This window comes from Chironomus tepperi, unplaced genomic scaffold (assembly GCF_022539635.2).
Source record: "Chironomus tepperi strain 1889 unplaced genomic scaffold, CSIRO-AGI_Ctep_v1 contig_100, whole genome shotgun sequence".
In the NCBI taxonomy this organism is placed as follows: domain Eukaryota; kingdom Metazoa; phylum Arthropoda; class Insecta; order Diptera; family Chironomidae; genus Chironomus; species Chironomus tepperi.
In genome coordinates, this window is record NW_027226222.1 from 2,029,512 (window position 1) to 2,048,228 (window position 18,717).

At 32.1% G+C, this 18,717-nt stretch overlaps 2 protein-coding genes across 2 annotated transcripts; one reads left to right on the top strand and one right to left on the bottom strand.

Moving 5' to 3' along the window:
- Positions 1-318: 318 nt before the first annotated feature.
- On the top strand, positions 319-11,318 carry LOC139087249 (A-type potassium channel modulatory protein KCNIP2). Its single transcript, XM_070636006.1, has 5 exons — positions 319-1,155; positions 8,171-8,503; positions 9,278-9,350; positions 9,864-10,123; positions 10,502-11,318. The coding sequence occupies exons 2-5, from the start codon at positions 8,345-8,347 to the stop codon at positions 10,631-10,633; spliced, it is 624 nt and encodes a 207-aa protein (XP_070492107.1). The 5' UTR covers positions 319-1,155; positions 8,171-8,344; the 3' UTR covers positions 10,634-11,318.
- A 5,771-nt stretch (positions 11,319-17,089) lies between these two features.
- Positions 17,090-18,587, bottom strand: LOC139087217 (transcription factor BTF3 homolog 4-like). Its single transcript, XM_070635967.1, has 3 exons — positions 18,440-18,587; positions 18,079-18,302; positions 17,090-17,799 (listed from the first exon to the last, which is right to left on the bottom strand). The coding sequence occupies exons 1-3, from the start codon at positions 18,501-18,503 to the stop codon at positions 17,374-17,376; spliced, it is 714 nt and encodes a 237-aa protein (XP_070492068.1). The 5' UTR covers positions 18,504-18,587; the 3' UTR covers positions 17,090-17,373.
- Between the last annotated feature and the right edge of the window lie 130 nt (positions 18,588-18,717).

Here is an 18,717-nt window from a genome sequence, read left to right on the forward strand (position 1 = left end):
GTGAATGGAAATGTGCTGAGTAAGTGAGAGAGAGAGAAGGAAAGAGAGTAAATAAAAAAGATTTGATGCCGTTCCTTACGCTGCTGCTCGAAACATATTCATATTTCAATGTGTTATGTTAAGATACATGAAATATAAAGCTTTTTATGCTTTCCATTCCTTTATATATCCTTTATGAACAGTAATATAATATTTGAGAAATTTGAGAGTAAAACTAACAAAAAAAAGTGAGCGAACCTGCGCACAAAATCACTCGGACCGAAAAAAGCGAGCAAAAATCTAAGCCTCGATTTTTCACTATTGGCAGTGAAGAGCAGATTGGGCACGAAGGAAGCTCTGTGCAAAAACTGGTATCAGAGCTCGAAAGTGGATAGGAAAATAAAAAAAACTAAAATAAATTTTCTAATTCATGTTATAGACACAAAAAAAAGTTCTAATAGTGGACATAAATTAGCACTTCCTTATCTGATTAAGTGTAAAATAAGAAATTGTATGTTAACATAAATATAGAGACTGTATAGATTAACATTTAAAGTAAAGAGAGAGAAGAAAAAAAAAAAGTTTTTTTTTATTCGTGTTAGCCATCATTGTTATCAGTAACTTAGTAAGAAGAATAAAATTAGAGAAAAAATAAGAATCAGTTGTTCATCTAGATAGTGTAATAAGAAGTTTATAGTGAAAATATTTTTTATCATCATTATTCGGAAACTTCTTAACCCAATGTCATTTGTTATTGCTCAAGTGGACGAAAAAAAAAAAAAGTAATTTAGAAACTCCTTTGTGAGACATTGTGCTGTATAAGAAAAAAAATTATATATAAAGAAGGAGGAAAAAGTTTCCATTTCAAGGATTCCGTTTCAAGAGACTTGTGGGCAGATGAAAAGAAACATATTTCCTATAGGGAAAATATTGAAACAAGGACTTCACTCATAAAAGACATTGGAACTGAAAAAAACAGGAATGAAATGAAAATTAATGAATTTTTCTAAAAATAAAACAGTTTCATAGATGAATGACCAGTGCATTGTGACTATGTGTGTATGAGTGCATTTAAAATATTGAAATAAATGTTATTTACTCGAACTTTACGTACTTCCATAAATTAGTGCATAAATATATTTATCGTCAGCGAATTTTTTTCATCATCATTCTGAAGTAAGTGTTGGAACCAAAAATAGAATCAAATTATAGTTAGTTATTTAGTTAGTGTGAAAGTGAGTTATAGCGCTTGTTTGACTTGACAAGGGATTGAACTTTTGTGACATTATATAAAGCTCATGCTGTGGGCTTTAAGAACTTTGCAAGTTTTGTGTTTACTGAGGATATTCGCGTTTTATGATAGTTTAGTTTTATGGATCTAAGCTTATATGACAATTGAAACAAAAGAATTAATTTCTTAATTAAAAATATGTCTAATAACAGACTTGACTATTAATAAGCATGTTATTCATGTTACGTAATTACTGAACGATCCCTCAAAAATTAATTTCTTGAAGACCTTCTTTGAAATTATTTTGACTTTATAACTTCAAAAGTTAACCTCAAAATCTTCTCAAACTCCTTAAATAAAAAAAGTTTGAGAATCACTGGATATCACCATGTGGACAGATTTTCTTTTGGATTACTGTATGTCAGATTCTAAGGACTAGACATATAACTAGTCAAACAAAAGCATATCTACTCAGGGTCAAAGTGACATGCTGGGGAAAATCTCATCCAATTTTATATCGACAAAATTTCCCCCAATAAACCACCAGAGAATCCCCAAGCCTTCAGACGTTAAGACATAGCAACCGAGTAGTACTCAAATTGCAATGTGTTATCGTCTCTTGTTGATTTGCAATGTGAAACTTAATTTCTTAATTCCCACACATTTTTAAAGTTTCAAACCAAGTTTAATGATTCTCAAACTTTAAGGTTCGTGCCAAGCCAAATAAGTTCAAAAATTTCATTATACTGTGCACATGGGTCTAAACAACCATCATCTCCATTCCTCCTTTTGGACAAAATTCATCAATTTGAAAGGATATTTAGAGAAACAATTCCAAAAACCACCAACTAATCACTAAATTTATACATTACGCACGAAACAATTAACAACCCCCCACAATATTGTTCTTGCCTACACCCCTGCAGGCTATAGATAGATATGAAATTTAAAAATCTGACATAATTCTTATGTAACAATGATTAATATGAATGCGTCAAATGTTTTAAGCAATCATTCATGATGTCCAAAATTTAGAAGGGTGGTGTCTGTACAAGGACGAAGTCAAAAAACTTTCAAGGTTAGAGATCGTTCACTTTTTATGTAGCATGGGGCGGTCAAGAAGATTAAAACTATAAAAAGCTATAATAATTGCATTTTCTTGGAAATCTATTGCTCTGTTTTGTAAAAGGCTCGTCATAACGTTACGTAATCTGTCAATGGCCCCCAAGGGGGTTTCCAATTTTTTGGAACGATTTTGAATTTTTTTCTCAGCAAAGTTTAGCAAATTCGGGTTTATTTTTGACTAGATTGGTTTATAAGGATTCTGAAGAAAGACTTACCTTCGGTGAACCCTCTTGCTACGACCCTGTGCCCAGAGTTGCAAAATAGCCACCTGTAACAGGCAAAAACTAATAATTTATTGATAATTTATATGGTTTTGTAAGAAAAATCATACAAATTATTAAGAGTTTGTATGGTGTTTGCCTGTCGAAGGTGCCTGATTTGCAACTCTGTCTGTGTCTTTAATTTCAAAACGCAAAGCCAGGGTAGTAATTTAAGATTTTTATCATCCATCCTCCTCTTAGATTTAAAGTCAGACTTGAACATTTAAGCTGATATCTTAGCTGTATGTGATGAGTAACAAACTTCGTGTTAACTTCATACATATGTATCGACCCTCCTTTTTATCAAACGTCTACAGACAGAGCTTTTTAAATTAAGTTACAAACATAAAAAACAAAAGCTTATCATGACAAAGTGAACAAGTTATAATAAAATAGTGCATTCTCATTGTCCAGCCTACATTTTTAAGCATAATCACCAAATACATCAAAAATAGAAACACGATTACGACTAGAAATAGAAGAAGAAGGAAGGAGAAGGAGAAAAAATATATTTTTCTTCGTGATTTTCAATCATGACATTGAATTCATGAATGAAAATTATTGTTTGCCTTTTTTTCTGCTATGTGATGTGAGGCAAAAGCAAGGAAAGTTTCAAATGCAGAGCATACTACATGCGAATTACGACTGCTAAGAGAACGACTCTATTTTTATTAAGTTTGTTATTTTTGGAGGAAATTTACCTCGTAAAAAAAATTGGAAGGACAAAAGACGTAAAGGAGCAATATAGTTAAGGGAAGGGAAAAAAGGTATAGGAAGAAGCAAAATAGTGATTTACACAATCCTTTCCAATATGGCAGGAGTGGGCAACCTTTTATTATTCGCGGAACACCTTGGTCGTAAGCCTCGATCGAAACCACACATGGTATATGGTTCATATCCACATACTAGTGTACCGCGACACACAGATTGCCCACGACTGCAATATAGTTAGTTCTCTCCGGTGGTTTCGACTGAATAAACAATGAATGGATAATTTTAGTGGCACAAATAAATTTTATGTTGTCATTTGACAACTGTTGAAGCCCACAAGTACACAAGTAGTGGTGTTTACGTAACAAACATTTACTCACTAAACAACCTTATAGGATTTTCATATCAGTAAACATTGGATCTGATTTCATAGAACAAAAAAAAATACATTTTCTATTTTTAAGTTGGATTTAGTTAATTCTCAACATAATGTCATATAAACGACTGCATATATATTGTGCTAATTATAATACAAAACCTCGTCTTGTTGAAACTTCATGTTTTTTGGCATAAGCTTCTGTTTTATCTGTTTATTTTCATTTGGTTTTTGTGAATAATATTTGGTGAACGAAAATGCAAAAAGCATGTTTCTCTTCATCTTTTCTTGTCACTAATGAATTTCAATGGTTTCAACAAGTTTAAGTCTACATGACATTCTAAATGCTTTATGGTTAAAGGGTTTCTAATGATGTTTTTGATCTACATAGTGTTTTTGTAGATTAAGTCGATTGCTGTTTTTTGTTCAATATATCCCGAGCGTCACAAACGAAGAAGGATTCAAAATGGAGATTTTAATGTCTCTCCTCTTTTAATAAGTCGCTCTGGCTTGTTTAATTTATTCTTGACGAAAAGGGGGTCCTTTGTTTGGATACTTTGTGTACTGGATTATTTTTATCCCAAACTAAAGGCCAAGTGACATGTTGATTTGGCTTCTCAATCCTTTTAGCGTGTTATTCACTATATAAATTATTAGTCCCAAAGCCACTGGACCAGATTTTCAACCATTTCTATACCATGTGCCTTTCGAGTAAGATTTTGTGACGTCTTTTCGGTTTTCCTTTATTTTCAAAAACTCCAAGACAACATTATGTACCTTTTTGAGAAGCATAGTTTAAGCTTGAATGACTACAATACTGTGATTCATTGTTTGCGTAACACTGATTTACAAATAATAAGAAAAATATAGTCATAGTTACCTTTTCTTAGTATTTGGGGTATTTTCTTGAATTATATTTAAATCAGCTTTGGTGACAATCCAATTTACTATATCCCACTTCTTATAGTCTTAGATCCGAATAGTAATTCTAGGCAAAAATGAGGACGTCGTCAAGGAAGAGTTTTTTGGGTCTACTTTCTCCTTCGATTAACAATTTACTTAAATTTGCTGGATTTTTGAAAATTGAAAACAACGCCTACTTTGAAAATTTTTTGACCCTTCTATTCCGAGCGACACAAATGCAGAAGGCTCTGCTAAATTTCTCTTATGCTAAACCATTTGAGGTCCAAATGCCTGCCAAAATTAGGCGGTTTCCATTTGGTGTTAATAAAAGTGGTACACGGAGTCTTGTTCATTTGTGTCACTCAGGTAATGACGGCTACACAGTGTGTCTTCAACACAAACTTTTCTCCTCGAGATAATTTGCTCAAAAGCAGATTAGTAGGAACACGAATTGTCGTGTTTTAAGGTTACATGCTATACATTCCTAAGTTACATTACATATCTTATAATAAAAGAAGGTTACAGCGGTTCATTTCAGAAGGATTAGCAACCAAAGCTAAAAGAACTATCCAAAATCTTTAATCAAATTTCATCCATGAAAGCTCATTTTACAAAATCTAATTGGGAACTAGAACTAAAGAAACAAGAATTTGTTTCAAAAACATTTTCATCCTTCATTCCTAACCCTTTTAATAGATCGTTTTGAGTTTATGAAACTTTAACTTTTAATTGGTCGTGCAACAAAAGGGAAAACTTTCAACCTTGACTACACTTTTTTTATCTCGATGCTTACAAGCTACAATGTTGAGTCATTTTTTTCCAGTCACACTTAAGTTTGAATTGCTTGTCAGACAAATGTAAATGATACAGCCACGACAGTTATTACAATGATCCACATTCATAGTGATCTTTGGAAAAAAAGGAGGATGTTCCTCATATTGTACATGAAAAATCCTTTGATATTTGAATAACACGAGCAGATTGCTTGAATGTCATTTGAATGAATCTTAAATCCAATAAAAAAATGAAATGAAGAGCTTTTCAGTACAAACATACATTCGTAGTGCCATTTTTCTTTAATAACAGCTTTCTAACAGCTTATCACATTTTTTTTTCTGTCCGTTTCCAACGGTTTTCAATTGCTACGTTCTCCTTCATCAGGCGCTTTTTTTGCCTTAACTGTGAAATGTAAACGCTAAAAAAACATAAAAATGTATCGCGAGAGAACGAATAAAAATAAGTTGGGGAGTAATTTTGAGATGGAAGGATGAAGTGCTTTTGGAGATAATTAATGAAGTCGTATGTATTTTATGATGGCACTAAGTTATTGCTACTGCTGGGGATGCATGAACAACTCTTATCTTTGATGATCCAGTGCTGCGCTAGGGCGTTCCTGGCTAATGATTGTTTAAAGAGTGAGGATGCGCCAGACCACTGCACTCTAATAGCTCTTATTGTCTCTAGCCTACAAAGGGAGGCAACGAGCCACGTATCCACTACATATGATTCGAAAAAGGTCATGCGAAAAATTTCCCATGCCAAGTCTCGAACTCATGATCGCTGGAGCGATGTAGCAATAATTATGTACCAAAGAACTAAACCATTCCGCCACCGAGCCACTTCGACTCACAGTAAGGTCATAACATATTTTAATATATAAGTTTACGGAAGTTGTATAACTCTCCACAAAAGTCGGAAATTATGTTTTGTGATCCATTGCCTCTCTCAGATGTCGCCTTAACCTGGTTCTATCGCCGGCTTCAACCTGCCAATTGTCAATACACCAATGCTGTCTCTATCTACAGCTTCCTTCGAGGAGTTCTTCTGTCTACCACGAAGTACATCGTTCACAAATGACCCATGCTTAATTTTCCGAGCACAAATCCATCTAAATCAAAATGAGCATGAAAGTCGCATTTTTATTTTAAAAAGTTGGCAAGGAGAACGTAATAATAAATCTAAAGTTATTTTTTTGGTCGGATTGCGAGTGGCAGTGGGGTAATAATGAGAAAAATACTTTTTAGCTCTTCAGCATTTACACGACCTAAAATCATTATCATATTCCTCACTAATACACAAAAGCCATCATTCACATAAGCATAAAGATTGTGTGAATATAACATTATCCCTTTTTGTTCTATGGTGGCTTATTATATTGAGCCTCACGCGTTACTGACTCAGCCAATGAATTTTTTCTCTGTTTTATTTGTCGCGTTATGATTATTATAATATTATATTTGATTATATCATCAAGAATTAATGTTATGAGTTCGCATATGGATAAACTTTTTATTCAATTTGGGATTAGACACTAGGCACATTAGACAAATTAGAAATTATGACTTAGACAAATTATGGTTTTTAACACTTGTCAATTAGCACACAATTACTAAAACTAGTGTCTTACTAGAATAGTCCCAGTCAAGCAAGTAGTCGAAAATTGAAAATTATACTAGCTTTCAAATTGGATACACAAAAGATCCAGTAAAATTCATCCAGTGAAATGATACAGTGAAAGTCTCGAGCGACCTAATTCCGCTCTTAAAATTGAAATCAGACTTCTAGATGCCATTAGGGGAATCTCGTATCTTACCGATGATATGGCAATGTAGCGGTATTTTAGCAAGCATGATGTGTGATTCGGGATTCAACTCAAATTCAGACCTTCTAAAAAGTTTAATATAACTGCTCTGTTTCTCATACCAGAAATTAATAAAAAAAAAAGTAGCAGGTATAGGGTCAGAAGAATTATTTGCATTTAACATGACGTTCTGTTGTTTGATGTTTACCTTATAGTAAATGATAGTACAGCGTGTTCGTTATGGGCAACGATAGATCGCCATGTTAACATTATGATACTGAATTGTCCTAAAGACAACATGAAGTTAAAAATCTCTAACTGAGTATAATCCAGTGTGTTTCAAACTTTGCTAAGCGAAACACGGTAAATCACACATCAGGGATTGTAGCTAGAAATTCGACACCAATTTCACTAATCGCGTGTAATTTTGGATTCAACAAACTTTTCGCGACACACGTGAAAATTTGGTCTGCACACTAAAAAGTCCCAGTGCAAATTTAGTTTGAGAAGCACTTACTTACCCTCTTACTGGAACCATGCTCCGATGTGGAGCTAAGGTTTCTACAAAAGGACTTCCATCTGACTCTGTTGCTGGCTTAATCACAAAATTTGTACAAATTTTCCGTCTTTGCATCTAGCTGACTTTGAGAAGCACTGGAATAAACTTACAAAAAATTGTTCTACTCACTTAATTAAATAAACAGTAGTCTAATCCTCAATAAGCAAGCCAAAAAATAAAATAAGGCAAAAGTTCAAGTCAAAATAAGCAGCAAAACTCAAGTCCATTCATTCACAAAAAGGAAAGTAGTTTAATCAGTTGCCATTTCAAAGGCTCATCTAAAGGTTGTTCTCTATGGAGTCATTAAATAATATTTTATGTATGGAAATAAAGTTGTTGTGAAATTTATAATACCTAAACAATAGCCTATAAAACTGTCTATACTGAAGATTTCAATTAATTCCTTTTCCCATTCTCTTTTGGTTAATTTTCGTTAATTTGACAGAGTTTAGGAAAAAAGGCCACCAAAATAAAGAGGAGCTTAATAAGAAGAAGAAGGCAACAGAAAAGGGCAGAAGGAAAGGATATAATTTGGAGAGGAGTATACGTTACATAACTCCATAAATCAAAATAATTGGCAAAAAGGATTAAGCAATCTCTTAGATAATTTAATGATAAAATGGCTACACCGCCGGATTCGCCTATCGAAGAAGTTGTTTATGAATTAGAGACAACAAGTAGAACATTTCCGAAGCCTATACCGGTAGCATTAGAGGACCTATGCCGATTGACGAAATTTACACGCCAAGAAATTCGAGTTATGTACAGAGGATTTAAAGTACGTATATATGAAGATTTAGATGGTACCAATGGAATCAAGTCATGTTTAGAAGATGAAAGAAATTAGAAGTTATGTTCGAAACATTTCTGTACGATATGCAAGTATGGTTGACATTCTGATGTCGTGAGCATTATACGACTCCTGTCATATTGAGAACTGCCTATCCTGAATAGACACAACTGGATAATTTGTCTCAATAGCATTGTAGTCAAAACTGTTTGCGGCGATACACTAATGTACCGTCAAAATATATGAAAATGCCATGACGTACATGTCATGTGCGGTTCCGGTCGTGTCTTGCCACCAAGGTATGGCATGGCACAAAAAAGTTTGGAAAACACTGGTAAAGTGTACCGAGGAGCATAGATTAAGCAGTACTGTGTTGTCTTAACTTTTTGGTACCACGGGCACACTTTGGTGGAAAGCTATGACCTAAACCGCACATGGATTCCGAGTCCGCCACCATATCAGAGTCACGTCTGCCTCTGGCTGGACTTTTGATCCATTTGATTTGTGTTATTCATGCTAAGATTACATTCTCATATTTTTACACACAAGATTCCATTCTGCTCCAACACCACAAACAGAACTCCAAAAAGCTAAACAGCTTTTCCATTGGTACATGCTGGATTAATGTAAAAGGAAATTTCCACTGCATTAATTTTATTATTAATTGCGAAGTATTTTCTTATAAAAATTTTTCTCTTTTATCTTCTTTGCTACCTCCGGTACCTTTCTCATCGTTTCCTTTTTAATGACGATACACAAAAGGCTGAATGCCCCGAAGGAGTAGTACATGAGAATTCTTTTAAGGATATTTACGCAAAATTCTTTCCACATGGAAGTAAGTATCTTCTTAATAAGATTTTTTTTTTATTTTGTTAGTTTTCCGGGTGTGGACACGGGAACGATGGTCGTTAAATTTTGAATATTGAAAAATTAAATATTTTCAACTGTCAAAAAATATTTGAATTTTTTAGACAGTATTTTTCAAATTTTAACGGTCATTGTTCTCGTGTCCACACCCGGGTTTTACTATTACAATTAATGTTTAATACTATTCTATGCTGTATACAAAGGTTGAATTCCTTCTTCCCTGCTGAATTGTAATGCTATAAAAGTGGCTTGAGCTTTTTGTAGCATGAAAGGTCAAATGTATCAGTTAAATTACAATGATTTCAAATTTTTGACCTCTTTTTTGGGGCTAGATATCATGATTCAACAAAGGTTAAAAGGAGCTTTTAATCATTGCTTAACAATTCCCATATTTGCAAATCCGATTATACATGTATATAGCATAGAATATTCAAATAAGCTATAAATTTTATTTCTAATCGAATCACGTTTTTCAATTTAGATTCGAGCCTTTATGCTCACTATGTCTTCAAAGCATTCGATGTAAATTGTAATGGAGCGATAAGTTTTAGAGATCATATAGTCACACTATCCACATTGCTTCGAGGATCCGTTTACGAGAGATTAAAATGGACGTTTAAATTGTATGATTTGAATGGTGATGGATGTATTAGTAGAGGTGAATTAACAGAAGTTGTTCAGGCTGTTCATGAACTTATGGGTAGACGAATACCGGATGATGACAGGAAAACACGTGAACAAGTAATAATTCGATTTTAACTGCTTGATTTTACCATTTCTGACTGCATTTTTAGTGCATTTTTGAAAAAGATTGCTTAATAATATTCTTTGTTTGGCTCCGTGCCATCAAGTTATAACAGCATCATGGTTTTGGAAGCCCAAATCCATTTCTAAGTACGTTAATTAATGATTTTTCATTTCATAGGCAGAAAAACAAGTTTTTAAAGCGTTGCTTTTAAAAAAATTAAATTTTTAGTTACCGTTAAAAATTTGAATTTTGAAAAACCGTTAAATGATAAAATTCGTTGAATCAATAACTGATCGCTGTGACAAAAATGCACTGAATATGGTCGATAATGTCGAGTACAATTTTAATTTTTTATGTTTATTCCAATACAGGTTGATCGAGTATTTAAAAAGTTAGACCTTAATCAAGACGGTGTTATAACGATAGAAGAATTTTTGGAAGCATGTTTGAAGGACGAACTGATAACTAAATCACTAGAAATGTTTGACAAGGGATACCTCTGATGACAATCTAGTACACCATCGAAAGCAAGTAGCACAACAAAAAAGAATATTAAACCACGCGATACCACAACGCTAATTCATTTTTAATAAAAATACAGAAAATGCAAAAGCGACAGGGGGAAAAAATATGACAAGGAATAAAGCCAAATTCTCTCATCATGACATAGAATAAATAGTAATTTGCTGTACTACTTATCAGTCCAAAACCATAAAATTATAATGATGTATCATTAAGTTTACTCGGTTTGCGTGCGTTTTGGTTCTATTTTTTTCCATCATCGTCCGTTGTTGACCTCCCCGAAAAATTACGCTTATCCATTTTTTTCCTTCTTCCTGCATGTCTATTTCAGTTTTGCACTGAAATATTAATCAGCAAATGACTTTTTAGCGACAATGTTTATGATATTGCAGTGACATTCATTTTATTATAACATCGATGCCAATGCTTATAATGTTATTTGTTTTCTTTACCATGTATATCCATCATCCAAAAAAGCATGCTAACGTTATCTAATATGTAAGTAGCATGGTCAATAATATTGTATATCGTTACAAAAATATTAATATTTGGAAATTGTAACTAACGACGTTTCTAGATTCACACTTTAGCGTATGATCAGTAAATTGATTTTTTTTTTTTTTCAATTCTCACATTGAAATGGGGTTGTTCATTGATGACGTCTAGTGTTTAATTGAGATTCTATTTGATAGCATTTGACTCGACAAACTAAAACATTTTTGAAGTCGACTCGATTTTGAACTGAATTACCGGTTGTTTTTTTCAAATCCACACTCTGATTCAAACCATCATTTGGTGAAGAAAACGGCTCGACAATACGTATTATACTGTCTAGACCAGAATTCGAAGTTGACTTTTCAATATAAAATCCGAGTTCGAATTTGATTTTTCAATACAAAATCCAAGTCGACTTCAAGGTCTGGTCTAGACATTCAAAATTTATTTAACAATCTCCTCCACCTCACACATCTCCTACTGTATTACTTCATATATTCTAAGAACTCTGGAGATGTATTAATTTTCCTAATTGAAATACAATTTAAAATTTGCAAATATAAATACTTTCTGGACATTTTACAATCTGATAACATATTGAGTACATAACTTTGAGCTATAAACTAACAAAAGATCGATAAAATGACAACCAATTATGCCCAAGAATGTTAAACTTTGTAAAACAAAGAAAAAATTCAGAATGTAAACAAATATTTGAACTTTCGAATTTTGAGCTTTTTTGAAAGCTTTTTTAACGAACGAAATTGATCTTCAGAGTCGTTAGAATTTATTAACTATCCAATTGAACAATTTGAGACTAGAAAGAGGTCATTCAAATTACGACACAACACCTCCACCAAAGAGGCTGTTCTCTTATTACGTAACGCTTATAGGGAATATGAGATTTTATTACTTCTCAAACCTCAAATAATAAAGAACTGAAATGGATGAGGGAGAAGGATGTCAAAAAGTTGATTGTTCGCGGTACTTAATAAGCGAACAAAAGCCTAAAACCCAAATTTTCCCACAGGCACCATTTATGAACGACCCCATAAATCTCATAACGACACAGAAAATACATTTCATTTTTTTTATTTTTCATTAAATCAAAAAGGCAGCACATGACGTCTATTAATTTTATAAATTATAATTGTACATATAGTAACATGGAGAACGAAAGCCAACGTTAGGTATTGAAATATTATCATGGGGGTCATTTTGAAATTAAAGGTAGGAGGAACATAAAATTTGCATTTATGACCACGATTTTCATGCTGATAAAGAATATTCTTTTGCCATAAATCACATGCATGCAGTCAGTTGGAGAATAAGAAGAAAATTGAAAAATTTTCACCCATTTTCCGCGGGAAAATTTAATAAAGTAAATGATTCACGGATGGGAATGAGGAAATGTGCGGTGGAAGCGTCTATCTTACAATATTTAATTAATAGATTTTCATCATGAACAACCGTAAAAATTTTCATTTTATGCTTCCTTTTTTGTACATTTCGTGTTATCATTCAGAGCGACGAGAGCGAGCATTAAGCACTAAGCACTCGAAATAGTTGTATATACCTAAATGGAACAATTTATTTTTAATACCAAACAAACTCAAATGATCCGTTGCCATTACCATTCTGTTTCTAATCATTAAGACTTTCGAGAGAACTTAATCAAATCAGACATAGCATAAAGCATTAAATTTAAAGTACCATTAGCTCCATGAACAAAACTCTAAACTTCTTTTCGGGGAAACAAGAAGCTTTACTCTATATAAAAATAATATACAGCAGAACAGAGGAAATACCGTATTGAAACAAATTATGATTGTGCTGTAAGATATTTTGCATCATGGATGCTTGAATTATCTTGAGTTATGTTGAGGTCAATAGCGCTTTTAGGTCAATTAACCTAATTTGTTTCATTGTGCAATAGCTGAAATATAGAAAGAATTTAATGGGAAAATGTAGATGTAGCTGCAGTATGATAAGATATTGAAGGACAGGAGTTGGATGCTTGATCCGGTATTAGATTGGCATGCAGGTGGAAATAATCGACGAAAGCCTGTGGATTCATGTCTTCTGTAGATGGCACTTTTCTCAGATTGTCACCAACTCCATCATCGGAAGATTGCAACCTGCAACAGAGGCAATCTGCAGCTTGGAGAAGAGACCATCTACAACTTGCAGAATAGATCATCTACAACCTGCAAAATGGACCATCTGCAACCTGCGGAAGGAGGACTAGCAAGCGATAAAACTCGGCTTTTGCCAGTTTTGCTCGGTTTATTAAGTTATACACAATACTCATATACTCATATTTCACTTGGTATACATAGTCTACCAAGCAGGACACCTCCCTTTTTTATTAGTTTGTGTCTAGTTCTAGAGATCAGAAATCGTGTTTAGATGACATCCCGAGCAGCATGATACGACAAATTCTATATTTTACAGTAAAAATAGAACAAAATCAGCAGTATAGGTAGTCCTCAGGATACCCACACAAGTGGCTGCCACTTTTTTACCGTCAATATAGCGACGTGGCAGTGTCCTAATAACTACATTGTGTTGTTCGGGCTTTAGTCGTCTTAGGAACACATCTAGTCAAATAGAAATCCCTTTGTTCAAGAGCAATCTAATTTTATATCTGCTATAGACATTCTACATTAGATAGATTAAGAGTAACTGGAACTGACTCAATAATCAAGCTTGGATATATAGAAAACCAATACAGTGATTCCTTCAATGTAAATGATTACAAAAAACTGAAAAATCGTCTTCAATAAACAGAAACAACTAATTAAAGCAATATTGTATGTTGAAAGGAATTCCAGGTTGATTGATGGCACCGAAGGCTCAAAAGAAAGTAAAAATAAAGTATGGCATTGAATGTCACAATTGCATGTAAAAGGAATTTATTGGGGAAGCATAAAGACATCAAAATATTGATATCAATTTTTATTTTATTTAATTAGGTATGCCATACCATCAATAATAAGTAATAAGTCATGACTCAATTACTCACTCCCTTAAGTAGCAATAAAATATTTTAATTTTATTTATTGACTAATTTATTCACTCAACAAATCACTTCCATGAAGGTTGTATTTCCATTTCTATTTTTTTGTGTCCTGGCTGTTGAAAATATTTGACATTTATATCCTTAGCATAATTTATGTACATTTCAACGCAATGTCATTAGTATGGAAAATTTTGGTTTTTTTGCGTAACGGCACTAAAAACATTGTTAAAATTGACATTTAGACTTAATATGATTTCGTAACCACGTGAATCTTGTCTACTACTCCATGTGTGTTATTGTGTTGTCGTTAATGTTATAGTTTGTAATGATCTATCTCTCTCTCTTTCTCTCTTACTTCCCATCCATCACTCTTTCTGTTCTCCTTGTCATATGAAATTATTCGGGTACCTATGTAAAACACTAATTAAACTACTTTGATGAAAATTGTTCCCATGTGTGGATATACCAAAATTAAATTAATAATTAACTTTCAATAATTCCATTCCACGTTCCTTCTCTTTTTTTATGTCCCACGTGGAAATGAAAGAGCTATTTTTACTACTTCTCATATTTATGTATATTGTGGGTCAAATGATTAACAAAGAAAAATAATAAGTCTATGTCTTTTTATGCATATAGAGTTTTACGTGGGAGATATAGCATAAAGGTTGTTGAATATATTCATTTTTACTCTTTTATCCTCGAAATTCGTCGTGTGATCTAAGGTGGAACAAACTTTTTAATCTCAATCTTAGAGTGTATGAGCATACAAATAAGCATGAATTACTCTGACATAAAGAGTTCATAGAAACTTATTGATTGACAATATTACAGAACACAGTTAAAAATTTGAAAATTGAAACTTTCGTTGAAATTCAAATTGATGATCTTCGTTAAAAAATTTGAATTCCAAAAATCCGTTAAAAATTTAAACTCTAAAAATCCGGTAAAAATTTTGAAATTCAAGAGTCCGTTAAAAATTCAAATCGAAGATCTTCGTTAAAAATTTGAATTCTTAAAATCCTTAAAAAAATTCAAATAATAAACCACCGTTAATTAAAATTAAGAATAAAAAGGATTTATTCACCTGATCACACTTTTTCCTACCGTTTTTATCCGTATTTTTGAATAAAATTTATTTTTAATATTGACGTGAGAGAAAAATAAAGATAAATTATATTGTAATAGCGTATAATGATGTACAAATGATAAAAAAAATCAGAATTTAAAAGAAGCAGAAGAAGTAAAAACCTTTTAAACCATTTTTCCGATATATGTGTGCAATTTAGAAAAAAAAATAAATCGTGTGTCCTATTTTTAGATAATCAATCATTATCATTAATATATTAATGATGACAATTTTATCCCTTTCTTAAAATGAGATAAACGATGCGTGTTGGATTTGAAATATTTTTCAATGATGTAATTGAGTATGGAATTAAATAATATTGGAATGAAGAGGAATTATGGATTAAACAATATGTTAACATTTCAGAGATTTTGATTAACATTTGAAATAATAAAGAAAAAAATTTAATAAGAAAATGTTTTTTAAAATTTAAAAACGCACATCCAAATGTCTAAAAACAAGGCTTTCTGGAAGTTTAAATTGAAAAAGCTTTTTAGCAAAAACTTTAAAAAAAGATTTTAAATACTTACATTAAAAAGTAATAAACTACAAATGTATATGATGTCATCAATTATGAAATAAGTTGCTAGTATCTGATTTCTGAATTAGATATCAGCACTAAATCAAATGAAATTCAAACCAAAAAAATCACAGTTGTTATTTGAATGCTTCTGGATCATAAATAATGTTTATTTTTCGGGTATGAAGCTTAATTAACATAATTTTGGGTCATTTGAGGAAGTCAGTTGACTTTTAAGCATTTCTAATCGACAACACATTGTACAAGTTTCCTACTTTTGATGTTTGTGTGACTTAGAAGTTAACTTGATATTGTTACTAGGTATCTGTCCAATACTATCCATCATGTATAGAAATGATCAAACTATCGTAGTCTACCGTACAGCAACCGAATTGTTTGGAAAATAATCCAAAATGGAATCAACTAGCATAAACCGGAAAGTATCTTCAAGAAAGTTTAAAGCCAGAACTAAGAAATTCTACAAAATTCACCAAATGATCCCAAATATAGGCATTGGCAAGCATTGAGCGAGTATAACAGATGTGAATGAATTTGACAGTAAATGACAGAAATAAATATTTTTCTTAAATTAAGCTTCAAAGTTGACAACCTCATGTCAGAAGACATCCAGCAGCATTCAAATAACAACAATTGAAACAAATTCTAATAAAAAAATTACAATCTACTTTTGTGGCACTATGTATATTGTATAAATTTTATGATACAAAACCAGAAAAAATGAATTTTCAATTTATTTTGTTTGAAATGAAACATGAAAAAAATGAAATATAATTAAGAGATCATGAAAACATAAACCAGTTGTTATAAAATATTACTCGAATGAGAGGAAAAATGATGGAAATTGCCATAACTGTCAGCCAAATTTTTTGCCCTAATTATCTCATAAATAATGAAATTCACAAGAAAAAAAATGCCCTTAAACCACCGAAAAATTAAATAAAAGTAAAAAAGATTTAAAAACATTAAATTTTAAGTGTTACTCAATGAAATAAGCAAAAAACGCAGAGAATTAAAAAAAAAAGGAAAATAGAGAATGCAGGACTCAAAATATCAGTAAAAATTTAAATAAAAGAAAAATGATGAATTAAAACAAATAATAATAATTTTTAATCCGATTATATTCGCAACATTAATCAATTTGACGTTTCAGGATTAAGAGAGAGCTTTATGTCAACATTCATTTTTTGCAGACCAAAACCGAGGGAGGAAGGCTGTAAGATAGACTAAGAATGATGAAATAGTCAAAAAAGTATTGTTTCATCCACAATATTGGATTTGTTCTGACTTATTATTTTTTTTGTTACGGTCAATACAGTTTTTTTTAAAAGAGTTACAATCATTCATTCTTTCAAAGTAATGAAAAGTTTCCCGATGATTTATAAATGTTAGTTTTAAAAAAAGCTTTCTGCGAAAAGTATGTATTTATGACAAGAAAACTGTTTTTTTTTTTTGTTTTGTTTCCATAAAATTAAATAGGTAAATTAGACGACAAGAGAAACATTCGATATTTGTATCTTTGTGTACAGCAGCTATCTTAAGCCTTCTTGTCTTTAGACTGTTGCTTTTTTCCACCTTTGTTCTCATTTGATTTTTTTGGTGTCGTTTCCTTTTTCGATTCTTTTTTGTCATCAACTTTTTCAGGTTTTGCAGGCTCTGCTGCTGGAGTCTTTTCAGCAGACGCAGCTTCCTGTATAGTACTAGTTGCTATTTGGGCTGCAATCTCCTCAACTTTCTTCTCCTCTTCCTTTGTTGCCGGTGATGCTTCTGGTTTTGCTGCTGATTCAGAATTGGCTACATTTTCGAAGTTTTCCACCAAATCGGGGATATCTTCTTCCTCTTTGCCCTCTTCAACAGAGCTCAAAATTTTGTTTCCAATTCCAACATTGTTGGCCAATCGTTTCAATTGAGACAAACCTTCTGTACCCAATTGCGTGAGAATTCCTGGCAACAATTCAGCAATCTAGAAAATGAGTCATAAACAATATTATAAGTTTATATGTGATATAATAAATTAAAGTTATTGCCGGTCATTGTTGATAAGAAAATCATTTAAAATTGGATTTTGATACCACAAACAAACTAACTGATAATGAAAAAAAGTAGAAAGAATGGGAAAATTATGACCGCAAATGATGTATAATAGCCATAAATGCTTAATATCCAGAGGATTAATGTAGGAAGTTAATGCTCATAAACATCATTTGAGGTTAGATCAGAAAACAGAAAAAATTATAATTACTTGTTTAGTTTCGCCGTGTCCTGTAATTGCAAATACATTACTGGCCAATGATGCTTGAGTTTTTGGATTATTGAAATGAATGACAGTTCCATCGTTTTTAATCAAATTAACCTCCTCGATGCCAGGAATATTGTTAACAGCTAATTTCTTTAATGTTGATTGCAATTTTTTGTCGTCAGTTGCGGCAGTTTGATGTACAATCTTCTTCTTGCGGCGTGGAGTACCTGAAAAGATTAAATAATTAATTATTAATATATTAACTCTTTAACAATGACTATTTCTGGCTGTAAAAAAATTGTCAGCCAAAATGAAAACATGATTTTTTCACTGATTATTGCATTGTTTCTGGATAATTTCATACCTTTGCCTCCGATACGAACTTGGGCGGCTTGCGCCTGTAATTTCTTTAATTTTTCAGGATTCATTTCACCGCTTTTTGTGAAATTTATTAATGGGATCTCGTGCTTTTATTTCACAGAGAAGAAAAAGAAAAAGAAATATTCAGGGCTCTACCGTTTTTTGTAAGGTGATTTAAAATTATTTTGACCGTTATTCACTTCAACAATAATTTCACTAAATTATACTGTTTATAATCGCAGTAGTGAAGAATTTTAATAGAAATATAGTGTCAAAATTAAA